A 19,906-nucleotide genomic window follows, 5' to 3' on the forward strand; every position below is an offset into this window, starting at 1 on the left:
GGCTGAGATGTCACTATGAATACTTGATGTTTTGTAAAACAGTTATGCAAAACAGATACTTCCTAATTTGATTCTTTATTATAAAAGGTCCCAACTCATTCACTATCTTATCCTGAGTATCAAATATAGATTAAATTATTGAAGCCAGACATCACCCTTTAAAGTGTCAACAGTATTAAGGAAGGGATGGGGGAGGTGGGGGAGGGAAGGACTTTTTGTTTCTGACCTGGAGCTGAAAATTTACAAGCACCTGACAGTCTAGAAATGTTTCACAACCAAGAGTACTTGATTGACCTCAGGATATACTTGGATCCTTCTCATCTCAATAGTGGCTTTAAAAGTACAGGTCCTGCTAGTCACTTATCATAATTATCCTCCAGATCACTTGTGAGTAACACCTTGATACTTCATTTATGTCACTTAGCTTGGTTTAGAGCCTTAACCTTTGTGGAACGTGGCGTATAAACCATAGGTCCTTGTATTAGTAATTATACAGAGAGAGAATATTAAATAATGGTACAATTAGTTAACAGCTTTTTAAAATCTCAATTTATATTTAATTTTTATAATTCATTAATCTGATAATACTTGTCCTTCCCAGGTCCCAAGGCTCCGGATGTCTATGGAGAACGAATAGATCGTTTGGAAGATGAAATGCGACGTTTTTCACAATCGTTTGAGAGACTCCAATCCATGGTGAGTGGGATCAGTGACAGTCTCAGGCTATCAATTCAGGAAGACACCAATAAAATGATTGTATCATTGCTGAATAATCTAAAATATCCAGATTCTGTAGTAGGCTTTGGATATATAACTGATGGCCTGGAAAACCTAAGTAAAGGAGAAGCAACATATCCACCAGCAATGGGAGACTTAGTAGCCAAAGTGACAGAGGTTAAGGATGTCCTGAAAACAAAGAGTGATTTGCTTGATGAAGTTCATGGGATGGTGATTGGCCACGATGGCCAAATCAGGCAACTTCTGGAGGCCAATAGACCACCTTCGCCTTTAGCAACTGTGGATTTCCTTGATAGTTACATAGATAACAAGCTCACCAAGTTCAGAGCTGACCTACTAGATGGTTTTGAAAACAAATTCACCGATGTACAAACTGTCTGTGATTATAAAGTAAAGTTGGTCCAACAACAGTGTGAAGAACAGAAGGGCATAAATCAAAGACTTGAAGGAATGATAGATGGGACAGAATCTGGCCTAAAAAAGGAGATTAATAACTTACAAACACAAATCGATGGTTTGGCTGTCACTGAAAATTGCTGTGACACTGTTAAGTACCTATCAGAAAAAATCAATGCTCTGGAACGGAACCTACAAGAAATCTCGGACTATCAAATGTCATTGACGACCCGGTTTGAGAGTGAGCTGCCACAATTCTCCAGTATTCATGTGGAAAATGTCTACGATAGTAGGCTGGATGACATCGAGGCTAAAATCAATGCCACGGAGAGGAGTATAGAGGAAAATTGTCAGTCCGTAGAGAACAACATGAAGGGACATCTTGGAACTGAGCTGGATGGAATGAAGACTCTCCTGCATGATAAGCTAAAGGACCTTGAAGGCCGTGTTACCATTATTGTTGAGGAGTTGAGCAATGTGTCTGTACCTGCCCACCTAGAGGGAGAAGTAATCCCAATGCTGGAAACAGAGATTGCCGCAATTAAAAAGAAAACTAATGATGGCCTAGATAATTTGGGAGGAAGGCTGGTAGCTTTGGAGAATCTGTGTACTATTGGTTGTACCTCAATTATTAATGAAATTGAAACTCTGAGAACAGATATTGATGCTTGCCAGAAAAACTGCCAAGATATTGTGACCAAACTAGATAAGAACTCTGGTCTACTTAATAAACTTAACTACTCCATGTTTGAAATAAACAGAAAAATTAAAGAGGAAGAAGAATCCAGCGCAGTGCAGGGAGAAATTACTTTATTAAAGATCAACATCAACTCTGTTAACAGAACACTAAAAGGGATCAAGGATTCTGTCAACAAATATGCTGATGACTTTGCATTTGCCAATTCAACATGGGATGAACACGAGCGCAAAATGACAGATGAGGTCCATCTGATCCAGCAGATAGTGAACAGCCAAGGTTCCCAGCTCATGTTTAATGACAAGCGTGTCCATGAGCTCAAAGGAGATCTGGAACGAATTAACCACAGGATAATGTCAGATCTCCATAACTGCAAGCACAATGCTCAAGATATCCAGAAGGAAGTGTCACAAGTTGACAGACGAGTAGCTGAGATGGAGAGTCTGTGCAGCAAATTAAGTGCAGTATTAAGGAGTCTGGATTATATTAAGGATGATTTGGATAATCATGCTGGTGATCTGTGGAGTTACTTAGACCAAATGAATGGAACCCTTGTGGTACACAGTCAAGATATCACTGGTCTGAAAGATTCAGTCCGTGAGTGCCATACCAGAATAACAGGCATTGGAAATCGGGCATTAGATGGTAAGCATCAAAAATGCTGTACCTTCACTACAACTTTACAAATAGAATATAAAACAACCAATTCAAAAACCTTATAAAGACCTTTTTAGGAATTTGGAAGAAGTCCTATCAGATATCAATGTTCTTACTATCTTTATTATGAAATAAGTGTACACAATATAGTAAAAGAAAAGCACAGAGATAATTATTAATTACAAGCAGCATTTATTCTATAAATCAGTTATAAAGCAGTAATCTAGAGAAAAGGGTTTAGACACATAAATTGCCAAGCTTGTTTGATTTTCAGTTGAATCCTGTATTTGGGCTATTACATTTAAATCAATTTCATAGGAATTGGTTTCAAAAGCAAATAATATGGGGATAGAGCCAAAATGTGGAGCTGAGAGAGAAGGTCAGCCATGATTTTATTAGATGGTGGAGCAGGCTTCAAGGGCCATATTGCCTGCTCTTGTTCCTACTTCTTATGTTCTTATGAATGCACATTGACAATGACATTGTGCAACCCTTATCCTGGAGTGTTATTTTAAAAATAAATTTTCACTTCAAGTTTAGCATTGGTAAGAACCAGTTTAATCTTTGCTTCAATGCTAAATTTATGTCGTGTAGATAAGGTATTAAGATTCAAACTAGCACAAAAGCAGAATAGTGAGGCTCCCTGCTCATTCACCAATTTTTTTTTCCATACTTGAGGTATCAATTTGGATCTTCATGTGTAATTATCCCGACAGTGAAATTACTGGTCTCATAAATTGAACCATTATTATTTTGATTACAAAACTGAATTAGAGAGGAAAAAATTACAATTCAGTGGCATTTCCTAGTTAAATTGTATTTTTAAAATACTGTGGCTACAAGAGCAGGTCTGAGGCTAGACATTCTGCAGAAAGTAACTCATCTCCTGACTCCCCAAAGCCTGTCCACCATCTACAAGGCACAAGTCAGGAGTGTGATGGAATAACCCACACTTGCCTGGATGAGTCCAGCTCCAACAACAGTCAAGAAGCTTGACACCATCCAGGACAAAGCAGCCCGCTTGATTGGCACCCCATCCACCACCTTAAAAATTCATTCCCTCTACCCCGACTCACAGTGGCAGCAGTGTGTACCATCTACAAGATGTACTGCAGCAACTCATCAAGGCTCCTTCAACAGCACCTCACAAACCTGTGAACTCTACCACATAGCAGGACAAAGGCAGGAGAAGCATGGGAACACCACCATTTGAAAGTGTCTTTCAAGCCACACACAATCCTGACTTGAAACTGTATTGCGGTTCCTTCACTGTCACTGGGTCAAAACCCTGGAACTCCCTCCCTAACAGCGCTGTGGGTGTACCCACACCTCAAGTACTGCAGCAGTTCAAGAAGGCAGCTCAGAGCCATCTTCTCAAGGCCAATTAGGGATAGGCAATAAATGCTGGCCTAGCCAGCAATGCCCACGTCTAGTGAACAAATAAAGCGAAACAAAACAACACTTAGCAAATGAAAGAAAGTACCAGTGTATTCCTTTTCTACCATGCATGGTTTTATATGAGCAAACATGGGATGTATGATGACTATCAAATTCACATATCTACCTAAACCAACATAGAACTGTGGAAGTTTACAGCACAGCAGCCAATCTTGCTTGTATTAGCACTTTCCTAGACCAGTTCTAAACAAATCTTACTGCTCAAGATAGAAGCAAAATACTGCGGATGCCGGAAATCTGAAACAAAAACAAAAATTGCTGGAAAAACTCAGCAAGTCTGACAGCATCTATAGAGAGAAAGACAGACTTAATGTATCGAGTCCGTATGACTCTTCAGAGTTCTGATGAAGAGTCAAACGGACTTGATACATTAGCTCTGTCTTTCTCTCCACAGATGCTGTAAAATCTTACTGCTCTGCTGTGTCTCCTTAGCCCTGTATCTTTCTCTGGTTTAAATGTTTATACACTTTCCCTTAAAAGGTGCAAATTGTCTTTGCCTCAACTATTCCCTGGGCCATTTCTAAACAATTCCCTGCGTAAACAAATTTCCCCAAACTTCTCAATCCCTGTCAACATTTTAAATTAATTACTCCAGGTCATTAACTTGCTAACCAAAGGAAATAGTCTTTCTCTACCTCCTGCCCCCCATCAAAACCTTTCATAATCTTAAACATCCCTTAAAACTTCTTTTAGCCTTCCCCACTCTAGTGGAAATAGTCTCAGTACTTCAAGTTCAGTCAGAACCATCAATATTCAGGGGCAAACGTACTCACTCAATGTACGAAAGCTTCTGTACTTGAGAAGAGAAATCCAAATATTCTTTTGTGTCCATTTGGAACTGTCAATATTATCTTCAGTACAACATGCACTAACAACTTTCCTAAAACTATTGAAATTATGCAGCTGTTGCACAAACTATTAACATCCCATTACTGAGTGTTAGATTATAATTACACATTTCACATTTTGAACAACGATGCTGGGTCACTATTAAATTGTACACCAAATTGTTATATTTTGTTGTGCTGCAAATGTCAAGGTAAAATTTTATTTTATTTAAGCACCAACAGGAGACTCCAATCATTTTAATAGCTTTGGAATGCGATTTACTTCACAGAAAGAGGAACCTTTCTCATTTCTGTTGCAACCTAAAATGACGCAAAATTGAAGGCTCGTTAGAAGAAATGCTGCACCTCCAACTCATATCATTTACCTCAAGCAAAGCATTCAATTATATTTTGACAGACAGTATTTAATGAATAGACAGGTTTTAGCTTATAAACACAAAATTACAGCAATTCCAATTCTCTCAAATTTCAAACTCGTTAACACACGAGACAGGGAAAGTTGAAATCTCCCAACAGCCCCTACTCGTTGCCCACGTATAGGCATCATTGGTCATCTGCAGTATGCCCCAATAGAACAGAAGCTGGGCCCATATACACACCACACTAACTCAGTTCATACCTAGTGCTGCTTGAATACTTTTTTATAGCATATTTAGATAACATTTCTTAGAGCATAGGCACATAAAGATTTTTCTAATTTTATAATGCTGTAACAAGCTAGAACAATCTACAGAGTATGTTGTGCACTTCTATGTAGCAAGCAGGAAGAATGGAAAAGAAAAAAGGATTATTGAAATTCGTCTTGAATTGTAAAAGATAATATTGCTCCAACACTGAGTTCCACACATAATGATCTTCGACTTGCTGTTGGGGAGCAGAAATGCTTCGTGTTCACCCTCTGGTACTAACTCTGAGTGCATTGTGTTGTACATTTCTCTACCACTCCCCCAGCCCACCTCCAATTGTACCTGCACCCTTATGCTGAATAGGATGTGGTGTAAGAATTACATAAATTGGTACAGAAAAGCTCAACAATGTTCAGCCATGGCCCATGGCCATATGCAGCCTTAAAACCCTGACAAACTAGCTCTCAAATTTCAAGCAATTCACTCTTAGTTGCACTTATGTTTTGCAATTAATGGGTTGTCCCTTTTGAATTTTGAAGGCCATCGGCGGGGGGGGGGGGGGGGGGGGGGGGGGGGGGGGGGGGGGGGGGGGGGGGCTCTTTTTGATGCCTCATTGGCATATCAGAGATCAGAACACCAAGACCTGATGTATCAGCAACTTAATCGGAATATGAGTTTAAATTTCATACATCATGATCTGAGGTTCCATGATGTGGACCTTTCAGCTTGGAGAACAGAAACCACAGACGCTCCTGAAACTAGGCGTTTGAGTAGTAGACTGAAGGAAGCTGTGGAATTAATGGTAAATTGCATTATGCTTGTTGCATTAGGCAGATGGGAAAAGTTATTACATTAAAGATTCCTGAAGGATGAAAACCCAATATTATGAATCTAAAAAAACACTTTAGCAGGAAACCATACTGTCTTTTAGGAGAAAAAGTTGCCTCCACATATCTAATGCATGGATGTATCAAGCTTGGTTCCAGTTAAAGTCAAGTTTTATATTAGTCTGACCCACATTGAGGAAGTGGACAGATCTGACAGCATAATTGAAGAGAGAGAGACAGAGTTAATATTCTGATGAAAGATCACAACCCCGAAACCTTAACTCTGTTACTCTCTCCATGTATGCTACCAGACCTGCTGAGTATTTCCAACATTTTCTGTTTTTATTTCAAATTTACTGTATTTTTTTTTTTGCAGTATTTTGCTTTTGTACTGGGGCAGTGGATATGCATCATTAAAAGACTTTCCTTCAGGTTAATAGAAAGAAAGATACAAGTAGGCATGATGGTAACTAATATTCATAAATATTGGCCTTAATTAGGCTACAAAATATTTGTTAATATGGTGCTATACAAGCTATTGCTAAGGATAGAGATGTTTTAAGACTTAACCTTTGCTATCTAAAGTAGTTTAATGTATAATTTACAACCAACATATAAAGAAAAAAAGAAAAGAACATGTATTTATAAAAAGTTCAACTTCTGGGATTCCTTTTTTAAACGAGTACTAAAAGGAGCTACATCTTGAGTTACACCTAATGGCTCCAATAATTGAGCAGACCTTGGGACAGACTGGCCCCATGTGTCAATTGTTGGCAAAAGACATGCTTTTCCCTCTAATATAAATTGAACAAAGATATTACCCAGAGGCTTAATAAAAGAACATAACAGGAAATTGTATAACCTGCTCATTTCAAATTCAAAGGGGAGTAATTTATTGGGAAGGAATATTCAGCGTTCATTGATGAAAACTTTGGATTATTCAATTTTAAATCGGCATACAGCTCTTTATGCTGCTTCTTGTTTCATACTTTCATCGGAGTTATCTTCGAAACTTGATTCTCCGTTTTGTACTCAATTTCATTCATTTCTAAAACTTTGTGTTTCATTCTACAGCATTCTTTACTATATAAACTGTTATTTGATATATTTATGTTAAAGAAACAATAAGGTAACATGATGCTTCTGCTAGGCTGAGATTTAGAAATTTCCTTTGTGGACTTGACCACCAATCTTAAAATCCAATCTTTAATTTCCATTTAAAATGAATTCCGGATCTCAGATCCCATCTAAATGTGTGTGGCTGCCTGCCCACTTTGTTTCTGCTTTTAATATACATCAGTGCTGTGTTTCCTCTTTTAGATGACAGTGTACAATAGGTCAGCTATAAGCAATTGAACTTTAATGTCTGATTTTTAAAACACCTCGTAGTAAAGATAATACCACATATACAAAAATTCTTTTATGAAAATAGCTAGAAAATAGACTATTGATCAAGATTTATAAAGTTGACTAGTAGATGATCAATGAAATGGGGGATGCAAAGAAATGTTTTACTGATATTTCCCTTGGTATTAATTTCCGTGGCTCTGATTTTTCAAAGTTGTACCAAGTGTGAACAATATGGGTCAAGAAGCTGAAATAGTTGCGGAGTTTCAACAAGGGCGGCTGTAGAGGCCTGACAAATTACATCGCTGCTGTAGGAGGAGAAATAAGAAGGAAATGACAGGTAGAAAGAGGGATGCGGTCTTGCATCAAGAATTCAGGGAGTTAGGCAGTAGACTAAAAAGCAAGACCTCTCAGGTTGTAATCTCTGGATTACTCCCAATGCCATGTGCTAGCGAGCCCAGAAATAGGAGAATAGCGCAGATGAATACGTGGCTTAAGAGTTGGTGCAGGAGGGAGGGTTTTAGATTCCTCGATCACTGGGACCATTTCTGGGGAAGGTGGGACCTGTACAGGCGGGACGGTCTACATCTGAACCAGAGCGGGACTAACATCCTTGTGCGCGGGTTTACCACTGCTGTTGGGAGGAGTTTAAACTAATTCGGCAGGGTGAGGGGACACAGAATGTTAGCAGAATAGGGATACATCATAATACAGTAAAACAATCAAGTCAGGGGGAGTACAGCTGCATTAAGTTTCAAGGGAGTAAGGCAAGACTGGATGGCCTCTACTTTAATGCCAGGAGTATTACAGGTAAAACGGATGATTTAAGATTGAGGATTGACATGTGGAACTGTGATATAGTAGCCACCACTGAGACGTGGTTGGGGGAGGGGCAGGATTGGCAGCTCAACATTCCGGGATATAGGATCTTTAGGCGAGACAGGAGAGGGGTAAAAGAGGAGGAGGCATTGCATTATTAGTTAAGGAGTCAGTTACTGCAATATGGAGAGATGATATCTTGGAGTGGGCATCGAATGAAACTTTGTGGATAGAGCTTAGGAATAAAAAAAGGGGCAGCCACGTTGTTAGGTGTTTATTATAGACCCCCAGATAGTGGGAAATTGAGGAACAAATGTGTGCACAATTTGTGGAGGTGTGTAAAAACAGTAACAATAGGGTAATTATATTAGGTGATTTCAACTTTCCCAACATTAATTGGGATAGACATAGCGTTAAGGGCTTGGATGGAGTGGATTTCTTGAAATGTGTACAGGAGGACTTTTTAGGTCAATATGTAGAGGGTCCAACAAGGGATGGCGCTGTGCTGGACCTAATTCTGGGGAATGATGCCGGACAGGTGGCTGAGGTGGTGGTGGGGGAGCATTTTAGTGATAGCGACCACAACATGGTACAGATTAAGCTTGTTATGGACAAAGAAATAGACAAGTTGCAAAAAAAATGCTTTGGATTGGGGGAAAGTGGATTTTAGTAAAATAAGACAGGATCTGGCCAAGGTAGACTGGGAACAGCTATTTGTGGGGAAATCCACAGAAGAGCATTGAGAGGCGTTCAAAAAGGAAATGGAGAGGGTACAGGCTCAACATGTTCCCTCTAGGGTGATAGGAAGGAGTTACAAACCCAGAGCACCATGGATGACCAGAAATATTCAAGATACAATTAGAAGGAAGAGAGAGGCTTTTAGCAGGTACAAAGGAAGCAAATCAGCGGAGGCATTAGTGGAGTACAGAAAGTGCAGGGTGGAGCTTAAAGCAATTAGGAGAGCAAAGAGGGGATATGAGAAAGCTCTGGCTGATAAAAATAGGGAAAATCCCAAGATATTCTACAAGTATATCAATGGGAAGAGGATAATCAGGGAAAGAGTAGGGCCCATTAGGGACCAAGGGGGCAATCTATGGGTGGAGCCAGAGGACGTCGGTAGACTGTTGAACGAATACTTCACATCCATCTTCATCCAAGAGAAATAGGACAAAGGTATCGAACTCGGGGAGAAAGACTGCGAGGTTCTTGAGCAAATTGATACAGGGAGGGACAAGGTATTGGAGGTGTTGGCAGGCTTAAGAGTGGACAAATCTCCAGGTCCAGTTGATTTGTGTCCCAGACTGCTCAGGGAGGCAAGGGAGGAGATTGCAGGGGCTCTGACCCAAATTTTTAATTCCGCTCTGGCCACAGGGGAGGTGCCAGAGGATTGGAGAACAGCTAATGTGGTTCCGCTATTTAAGAAGAGTTGTAGAGATAAGCCAGGGAACTACAGGCCAGTGAGTCTCATGTCAGTGGTAGGGAAACTATTTGGAGAAAATTCTGAAGGAGAGAATCTATCTCTATTTGGAGAGGCAAGGTTTGATCAGGGATAGTCAGCATGGCTTTGTCAGAGGGAGGTCATGCCTAACAAATTTGATTGAATTTTTTGAGGAGGTGACCAGATGTGTAAATGAGGGTCGTGCAGTTGATGTAGTTTATATGGATTTCAGCAAAGCCTTTGACAAGGTCCCACATGGGAGACTTATAAAGAAGGCAAATGCACATGGGACATAGGGTAATTTGATAAGGTGGATTCAAAATTGGCTTAGTTGCAGGAGACAGAGGGTGATGACAGAAGGATGTTTTAATGACTGGAAGCCATTGTCCAGTGGCGTACCACAGGGATCTGTGCTCGATCCTCTATTATTCATCATTTATATAAACGACATAGATGACTATGTGAGGGGTAGGATTAGTAAGTTTGAAATGACACAAAGATTGGCCGGGTGGTTAACAGTGAGGTTGAGTGTCCTGGGCTACAGAAAGATATAGATGTGATGTCAAATGGGCAGAAAATGGCAGATGGAATTTAACCCTGAAAAGTGTGAGGTGATACACTTTGGAAGGAGTAATTTGCCAAGGAAGTATTCAATGAATGGCATGACACTAGGAAGTTCTGAGGAACAAAGAAACCTTGGCATGTGTGTCCATAGATCTCTGAAGGTGGAGTGGCATGGTGGGGGTGGTGAAAAAGGCATATGGGACACTTGCCTTTATTAATCGAGGCATACCAAAGTAGGGAGGTCATGTTGGAGATGTATAGAACCTTGGTGAGGCCATATTTGGAGTAGTATGTGCAGTTCTGGTTGCCACATTATAGGAAGGATGTGATTGCACTGGTGGGGCTGCAGAGGAGATTTACCAGGATGTTGCTTGGGATGAAACATTTAAGTTATGAAGAGAGGTTGGATAGACTTGGGTTGTTTTCATTGGAGCAGAGAAGACTGAGGGGCGACCTGATCGAGGTGTGCAATATTATGAGGGGCATGGACAGGGTGGATAGGGAGCAGCTGTTCCCCTTAGTTGGAGGGTCAGTCACAAAGGGACATAAGTTCAAGGTGAGGGGCAGGAGGTTTAGGGGGGTATGTGAGGAAAAACTTTTTTTACCCAGAGGGTGGTGACAGTCTGGAATGCACTGCCTGGGAAGGTGATGGAGGTGGGTTGCCTCACATCCTTTAAAAAGCACCTGGATGAGCACTTGTCACATCATAACATTCAAGGCTATGGGCCAAATGCTGGTAAATGGGATTAGGTAGGTAGGTCAGGTGTTTCTCACGTGTCGGTGCAGACTCGATGAGCTGAAGGGCCTCTTCTGCACTGTGTGATTTTGTGATTCTGATTCTGTGAAATCAGCCAGGCTCTCGACCCCCAAACTGATACCCAGGGACCTTGCTAGAAAGTGAATGTCTGTGGACATCATGCTCGATCAGGATAAGACCTTTCTCATATTCTCCAGATTGGCTGCAGAGATTCACTCTCTAAGCTAGAAGGTGGAGAACTGATTAATTATCCAGTAGAACTGTATCCCAGTTTAAGTCAGAGCTTTCATAATGAGGAGCGATAAATTGGAGCCTCTTAATACTTTTTTGTGGAAGGGGACCAAAGATATTGTGAGCAACATAAGCCTTTGAACATCTATTTCTGATGAACAACGTTCATTTTGAAAATGATGACTTGGTTTGAGACCACCTAATCAACAATCCCGCAAATTGATATCGCTGTTGCAATTTTAGTCAATTATGTAGCCTGTTAGTGATGATTTTCATTCATTCAGATGGATAATTCACAGCAGATGATGGCCACGGAAGCATCCTAACTAAGGTGTTGATTTCCACCCAGTTTTGCAGATGAACAGACTTGGCATAATTACATGTATTTTTTATAAATAATAATTATTGGTTTTCTACAGGAAACCTGACTAATTATTTTTAAAAAGCATTTTTAATCTAAAAGCAAATTATTACACAAGGCACTATTCTACTGAATCCTGAAACACGTGGTTTCCTGTTTTCTGGTATATGTAGTTTATTTGAAAAGTTGCAATTAAGTTTGTGAATGCCAGCTAGTCTCTATAAGTCTTTCCTGAAAGCAAATTGTTCTCTATTTTCAGTACATCTGTAGTGTCACAGTCTCACCAAATTCATATCGTTTTAATGAGAAGATTGAGGTTTGTTAGTGCAATTTAAAAACTTGGCTGTTGAACTGTACTAGCTGGGACTCCATTAAAAGCAGTGAATAGCACCACTGTTTGGCTTGTAAAGATTAAAAGAACATTTTATTATTTATAGTGTGTCCAACTATACTGATCAGTAGGAATATATGGCAAAGTCTCTGGGACAGGTTCCAAAGTTCTTTCTGAACAAGACTACTTCATGTTTATTTGTTTTGAAATTTGCTCCATTTCAACCAAATGTCACAATCCAGTTAAAATAACATGGATTATGAAAGCCCCTTCTCATGTCCTTAGGATGTCCAAATTGCTTTACAGACAGTTAATTACCTTTAATCTGTAGTCATTGCTGTCTTTTAGTTAAACAATGCAATCAATTTCTACACAGTGGGGTCATCTAACAGTAAGTTGAGTAAACGATTAGTTGATTTTTAAAAAAAATTTTGGTTGAAAGAGGAATGTTGGGCAGGACAGCAGAACTTCCTGCAGTGCAGGGCAGGCGATGGCAAAGTATTGTTGCTGGACTGGTAATCCAGGAACCCAGGCTAATGCTCTGGGGCAAAAACAGAATTACCTGGAAAAACTCAGCAGGTCTGGCAGCATCGGCGGAGAAGAAAAGAGTTGACTTTTCGAGTCCTCATGACCCTTCACAGAACTTGAGTTCGAGTCCAAGAAAGAGTTGAAATATAAGCTGGTTTAAGGTGTGTGTGTGTGTGTGTGTGTGTGTGTGTGGGGGGGGGGGGGGGGGTGGGGGAGAGAGAGAGAGAGAGAGAGAAGATCCCCCCCCCCACCACACACCTTAAACCAGCTTATATTTCAACTCTTTCTTGGACTCGAACTCAAGTTCTGTTGAAGGGTCATGAGGACTCGAAATGTCAACTCTTTTCTTCTCCGCCGATGCTGCCAGACCTGCTGAGTTTTTCCAGGTAATTCTGTTTTTGTAATGCTCAGGGGATCTGTTCAAATCCTGCCATGGCAAGTGGAACTTGAATTCAATAAAAATCTGGTATTAAAAGTCTAATGATAACAATGAAACCATTGTTGTAAAAACCCATCTGGTTCACTAATGCCCTTTAGGGAAGGAAATCGGCCATCCATACCTGGTCTGGCCTACATGTGACTCCAGACCTTGACTCTTAAATGCCTTTAGGGATGGACAATAAATGCTGGCATAGGAGTGACACCCCCATCCAGTGAATGAAAAAACACAGTGGTATAGTATCATTACCTTATCAATTTTCAGCCTAAATTGTGTCCTGGTCTCGGAGTAGTCGTTGAACCCACAACCTTTTAGACGCAAAAGCTGCAGCTCTCAAATTGCACGACAATAACAATGTGATTTGAATTCACTTCAAAGGGGAATTCGGTACTATGAAAACTGATGTTAAGAATGTGGATTTAGATTCAGCCAAACCTGCTTATGTGCATGTGCTCAGATTTCTCCCCTTCCAACAATAGAAGCTTTATTACACTAATGTTGGAGTACTTGGAATTTTCAGCATCTTATATAGCACCTTAGAGCTCCTATTATACTGAGAAATTAGTGCAAGTTCATACACATACTTTTGTACCCAGACCAAAATCTGTTGCCTAATGTTCGGAACTAGCCATTGAATGCTTTAAGTCAATCTGAATTTTAAAGCTTTATTCTAAAATTACCAAAAATTATAACCTAAAACAAAACTCTAAAATAAATTGCTGAAATTCTTGATACTTAAAAGAACCTTGATTCAAGTAAGCAAAAGCCACTATGATCATTATGATCATTGTGTAAGGTCTGCTGTCAGTCATACACAGGCCACCCAGTTATTTAGCGCCTGCACAAAACTACAATATGATTTGACCCACAGTAAACAACTATATTAAGTATTCTATTTAAAAAATATAGGAACATAGGAGGATTAGGCCAATCGGCCCTTTGAGTCTTCTCCTCCATTCAATAAGATCCTGGATGATATCTGGTTGTGGTCTCACTTCCACTTTTTCTTGTCTGTCCTCCATAACCCTTGACTCCCTAGTCTATCAAAAAGTCGTCTAACTCAGCCTTGAATAAATTCAATGACTCAGCCTCCACTGCTCTCTGGGGAAGAGAATTCCACAGAATAATGACCTACTGAGAAATAACATGTTTCCTTATCTCCACCTTAAGAGAGACCTGTTATTTGTAAACTGTGCACCCTAGTTCTAGTCTTCCCCACAAGAGGAAATATCCTCCTGGTATCCACCCTATCAAGTTCCCTCAAAATGTTTCAATAAGATTACCTCCCTTTCTTCAAAACTCCAATGGGTATAGGCCCAACCTGTTCAACCTTTCTTCACAAAATAAGCCTTTCCCTCCTCGAAATCTGTCAAGCGAACTATGAAGCATCCCACTTTGGATGGTGGGGGTGGTGGCAGGGAAAGAGAATGAGATTTAAGAAATGAATCAGTCATTTGGGGCTGAATTTTCATTTTTGGTTCCCAATCCTGCCTTAGAAAGGAAATGTGGGTTGGGAAGCCAGCACTGGTGCCTAGAGGGTGATTTTCAAGGTGGTGTCATGGCACACTCCTGAGGCTGGAGGGCCAGTAGAAGACCCTCCACCACAAAGATCAGAAGCCCCACCATCAGACGGGCCCAGCCTGCCATCTGGGAAATTCCAGATAGCTTCTACCAAGTGACCTCAATGGGGAATTTAATTGAACTCATCAACTACCCACCACTAGTGGACAGGCAGCCTTTTACACCCCCCCCCCCCCCTTCCCACCGATCTGGTCTCAATGAAAAGTTCCCAGAGGTGGGACCATGACAGTAGCCTGGCACGCCAACTGGTAGCTGGAAATGGCAGGTTCTCCCGCCTCCAGTCCTGCCTCTGCATCCCAATGAAAATTCAACCCTTGGTGGCAGCAGCAATATTAAGACGGCGCTGAAACATATTTCAACATCTGTAATCCTACTGCAATCACCAGTTGCAACTGAACACCAAGACATGTGTTACAAGTTTTTTCTTGTGTATATCTGAAATGAGAGACTTGGACCAGTTTTGAAACTAGAGAAATTGCCAACTTGACACGTGTTAAACTGGAGCTCTTTTTTTAAAAAAGGGATTATTTATCTGTTGTTGCTAAACTGTTTGAATATGGATCAGCAGGCTGGTTTGAGTATGAATTTCAAAGAGCAAGGTTAAATAAAATCCAAAAGTATCAGTGGTGTAGTGGTATTGTCACTGGGCTAGTAATCTAGAGACCCAGCGTAATGCTCTGGGGACCCGGGTTCAATAAAATATCTGGAATGAAAAGTACAATGAAACCATTGCTGATTGTTGGTTCATTGCCATCCTTACCTGATCTGGACAACCACAATGTGGTTGACTCTTAACTGACTCCTGAAACGGCCTAGCAAGCCACTCAGTTGTGTCAAACTACTAAAAACAAGTCAATAAGGAATGAACCCTTACTAACATCTGGGGGCTAGTGCCAAAATTGGGAGAGCTGTCTCACAGACTAATCAAGCAACAGCCTAACATAGTCACGGAATCCTACCTTACAGACAATGTCCCAGACACCACCATCACCATCGCAAACCCCCACCACCACTGCGCCCCCGAACCCAGCAGCATTCTGTAGAAACTGTTCCCTCCATGACACCCTGGTCAATCCCCAAATCCTCATCCCTTTCTCATGACACCTTTCCATGCAATCACAATACCTATCCCTTTACCAGCTCTGTCCTCACTGTCCAAGGCCCCAAACACCTTTCAGGAGAAGCAGCACTTTATTGCACCTCCTTCAATTTGGTCTACTGGAGTTGAAAAAATGGCAGAGGCTGATCCTTTGAATGCAGAGGCTGGTGGGGCAAAAAGGAAGGACAATGGGGACCCTACCATAGCTCTGGGAGGGAGGTGAAAGGATAAGGGTCAGACACGGTTGAGGGCCCTATCAACCACTAAGTAGGGGAACCCTCAGTTGAGGAAAAAGGAAGACACTTCAATTTGGTCTACTGTATTCGCTATTCCCAATGTGGTTGCCTCTACATTGGGGAGGTGAAACACAGGCTGGTGAGCACTTTACAGAACACTTTCACTCAGTATGCAAGCATGACCCAGACCTTCCTGTCGCTTGCCATTTCAATTCACCATCTTGCTCTCATACCCACATGTCCGTCCTTGGTCTGCTGCAATGTTCCAGTGAAGCCCAGTGCAAACTGGAGGAACAGCACCTCATCTTCTGATGAGGCACTTTACAGCCTTCCAGACTTAGCATCGTGTTCAACAACTTCAGAGCATGAACTCTGTCCTCCATCTTGACCCCTTTTTTTAATCCAATTTTTTTTCTCCAACAGCCCACGCCCCAACCCCAAGCAGGGCCATTGATACTTGTTCTTATGCTTTGCTTTCATAGAATGCTGACCCTTGTTCTGCTATTAACACATCCTGCCATCTTACCTTTATGCCACTATCAGCACCTCCTTTAGTCTTTAACACTACCCTTAACACTCCCTTTGTCCTATGTCCATGACATCTTTGTCAAATCTCTCCTGAGCGTCCACCTAGCACTGACCTATTTTGCTCCACTTGCTCCACCCCTCTTAACCAGCATAAAATCCATCACATTCCAAGCTCCCTTTAGCCCTGAAGAGGAGTCATATGGACTAACTCTGTTTCTCTCTACACAGATGCTGCCCGACCTGAGTTTTTCCAGCATTTTCTGTTTTTATTTCAGATTTCCAGCATCCTCATTATTTTGCTTTTATCTGAAATAGAACTGCAGCTGGCTTCACTGCCATGCATCTGTGATACTGAGACCTAAGTGGATAGCATGTTTCTGGATGTGGGTCACCCTGCAGCTTGAGGGTGTGCAGGTGGCGAAGGAATGGATGATCGCCAGGCAGTTAAGAATGACCAGGCAAGTAGTGCAGGAATCTGAGTCCTTTCACTCACCAATTAGTATTCAGTTCTGAATACTGGTGAGAGTGGTGGTCTCTTTGGCAATGACACCAGAATGGCTCAGCTGCACAAGGGGAAAGGCAGAGGAGTGGCGGAGCAATAGTGGTAGGGGATTCAGTAGTGAGGGGAACAGACAGACACGACTCTAGGATGCTATGTTGTCTCCCTGGTACTACAGTCAAGGATGCCACTGAGTGGCTGCAGAGCACTCAGACGGGGAGAGTGAGCAGCCACCAGTTGTGGTTCTTAGCAGTACCAACAACATAGGCAGAAAGAGGAGTGTAATCCTGCAGGCAGATTTTAAGAAGCTAGGAAAGAAACCAGCAGGCAGGATCACAAAGGTAGTAATCTCCAGATTACTCTCAGTGCCACGCAGTAGTGAGTACTGAAATAGGGTAGAACACAAGAATGCGTGACTGGGGAGATGTTGCAGGAGGGATGGTTTTAGATTCCTGGCACACTGGGTCTGGATCCGGGGAGAGATGGGCCTGTACAGGCCAAACAGGTTGCACCTGAATAGAGACAAGGCCAATGCCCTCACTGGGAGGTTTGCTAGTGCTTTATGGCAGGGTTTATCTAACTTGGCAGAGGATTGCAACCAGGAAATAGCATTAGAGAGGAACACAAGGAGTACAAAGAATTGGGAGAGACACATACTCACAAAGTGAGAAACAAAGTATTAGGAGGGGTTAAAGGAAGAGTGAATGCAATAAGGCACAAATTGGGTTTATTGTACATGCATGTGAACACACAGTGCGGTAAATAAAGATGGTAAGCTGCAGATGCAAATAGCCATGTGGAAAAATGATGTTGTGAAGATAATGGAGACCTGGCTGAAAAAAGAGCAGGGCTGGATACTAACTACAAAGGTGTTCAGGAAAGTAGAGAAAGAAAGAAAGGAGGAGGGGTGGTGGTATTGATTAAGGAAAATATTACAGTGCTAGAAGGGAGGATGAACTGGGGAACAGGTCAAGAACAGAATCCTTTTGGTTAGAGTTAAGAAATAATAGAGGTACCATTAAAAACCTCCAGGTACCATGCCCTAAGTGACCATGGACTTCCATTGGACTAGTCCATGACTATGGATCATATAATTATGAGTATGTTTATAATATTAAGCATGATTATCCTTGGCAAAGTACTACAGCAGTTTGCCATTGCCTTCTGCCGTGTTGCTGACCAGGAGACTCTCCTGCTCTTACTGCCTGCCATCAGGTTTATTCAAAGGACTTACAGGCTGATAATCAACCTGTCTGGCCACGTTATGAACACCTTCTGTGGCTATCAAGTTCTGAAGTGGGACTTGAGCCTGGAGCTTCTGGTTCAGAGGTAGGGACATTACCTCTGCTCCACAAGACCTTCTAATCATTACAATACTGGGTATATTCTATAGGTCACCACTATTGGGAAAGATAGAGAGGAACAAATTTGTAAAGAGATGCAAAAACTATAGAGTTATTGTAATGGGGACTTTAATGTAGATGGGGATAGCAATAGTGTAAAGGCCAGAGAGGGGGAAAGAGTATCTAAAGTGTGTGCAGGAGAATTTCCTAAATCGGTATGTTTCCAGTCCAACAAGGCTGGATTTGGTTCTGAGGAATGAGGTAGGACAAGTGGCAGTAAGGGAACCTTTAGGGGACAGTGGTCATAGTATGATATGGTTTAGTTTAGCTATGTAAAAGGACAAGGAGCAGTCCAGAGTAAAAGTAGTTAATCTGGTAGAGGGAAAATTTCAGGGGATGAGAAAAATGGTTTTATAGAAACATAGAAAATAGGAGCAGGAGAAGGCCATTCGGCCCTTCGAGCCTGCTCCACCATTCTTTATGATCATGGCTGATCATCCAATTCAATAGTCTGCTCCCGGTTTCTCCCCATATCCTTTGATCCCTTTCGCCCCAAGAGCTATAACTAAGTCCTTCTTGAAAACATACAATGTTTTGGCCTCAACTACTGTCTGTGGTAGTGAATTCCACAGGCTCATCACTCTCTGGGTAAAGAAATTTCTCCTCATCTTAGTCCTAAATGATCTACGCCATATCCTCAGACTGTGAGCCCCGGTTCTGGACTCCCCCACCATCGGGAACATCCTTCCTGCATCTACCCTGTCTAGTCCTGTTAAAACTTTATACGTTTCTGTGAGATCCCCCCTCATTCTTCTGAACTCCAGCGAATATAATCCTAACCGATTCAATCTCTCCTCATATGTCAGTCCCGCCATCCCAAGAATCAGTCTGATAAACCTTCGCTGCACTCCCTCTGTAGCAAGGACATCCTCAGATAAGGAGACCAAAACTGCACACAATATTCTAAGTGTGGTCTCACCAAGGCCCTGTATAATTGCAGCAAGACATCCCTGCTCCTGTACTCAAATCCTCTGGCTATGAAGGCCAACATACCATTTGCCTTCTTTACCGCCTGCTGTACCTGCATGCTTACCTTCAACGATGACACCCAGGTCTCGTTGCACATTCCCCTCTCCCAATTTATAGCCATTCAGATAATAATTTGCCTTCCTGTTTTTGCTACCAACGTGGATAACCTCACATTTATCCACATTATATTGCATCTGCTATGCATTTGCCCACTCACTCAACTTGTCCAAATCACCCTGAAGCATCTCTGTATCGTCTTCACAGCTCACCCTCCCACCCAGCTTTGTGTCATCAGTTTTGACTGAAATAAACTGGAATCAAAGATTGGCAGACAAAATTGTGATGGAGCAATGGGCCGCCTTTACAAAGGAGGTGGTTTGAGTACCATTGAAATACATTCCCATGAGCGGGTAAGATTGGATAAACAAAGCCATAGCTCCCCTGGAGGATGAAAGAGATAGAGCATAAGATTTTGTAGAAAAATGTTATGTTTGACAAAAGGCAAGTTTAAAGTATAAAAGTGAGAGCC

At 41.6% G+C, this 19,906-nt stretch overlaps 1 protein-coding gene across 2 annotated transcripts in view; it reads left to right on the forward strand.

The window, feature by feature from the left end:
• Nucleotides 1-19,906, forward strand: part of LOC121287444 (EMILIN-3) — a 43,965-nt gene that overhangs the window by 8,040 nt on the left and 16,019 nt on the right. For both annotated transcript variants that reach the window (XR_005945192.1, XM_041205333.1), the window contains exon 4: nucleotides 602-2,476. Coding sequence is in view for 1 of the 2 variants with exons in the window: in XM_041205333.1 (XP_041061267.1) it covers nucleotides 602-2,476 (1,875 nt within the window). In the remaining variant the exon portion in view is untranslated. The remainder of the gene's footprint in view (nucleotides 1-601; nucleotides 2,477-19,906) is intronic.

This window comes from Carcharodon carcharias, chromosome 14 (assembly GCF_017639515.1).
Source record: "Carcharodon carcharias isolate sCarCar2 chromosome 14, sCarCar2.pri, whole genome shotgun sequence".
Lineage (NCBI taxonomy): Eukaryota > Metazoa > Chordata > Chondrichthyes > Lamniformes > Lamnidae > Carcharodon > Carcharodon carcharias.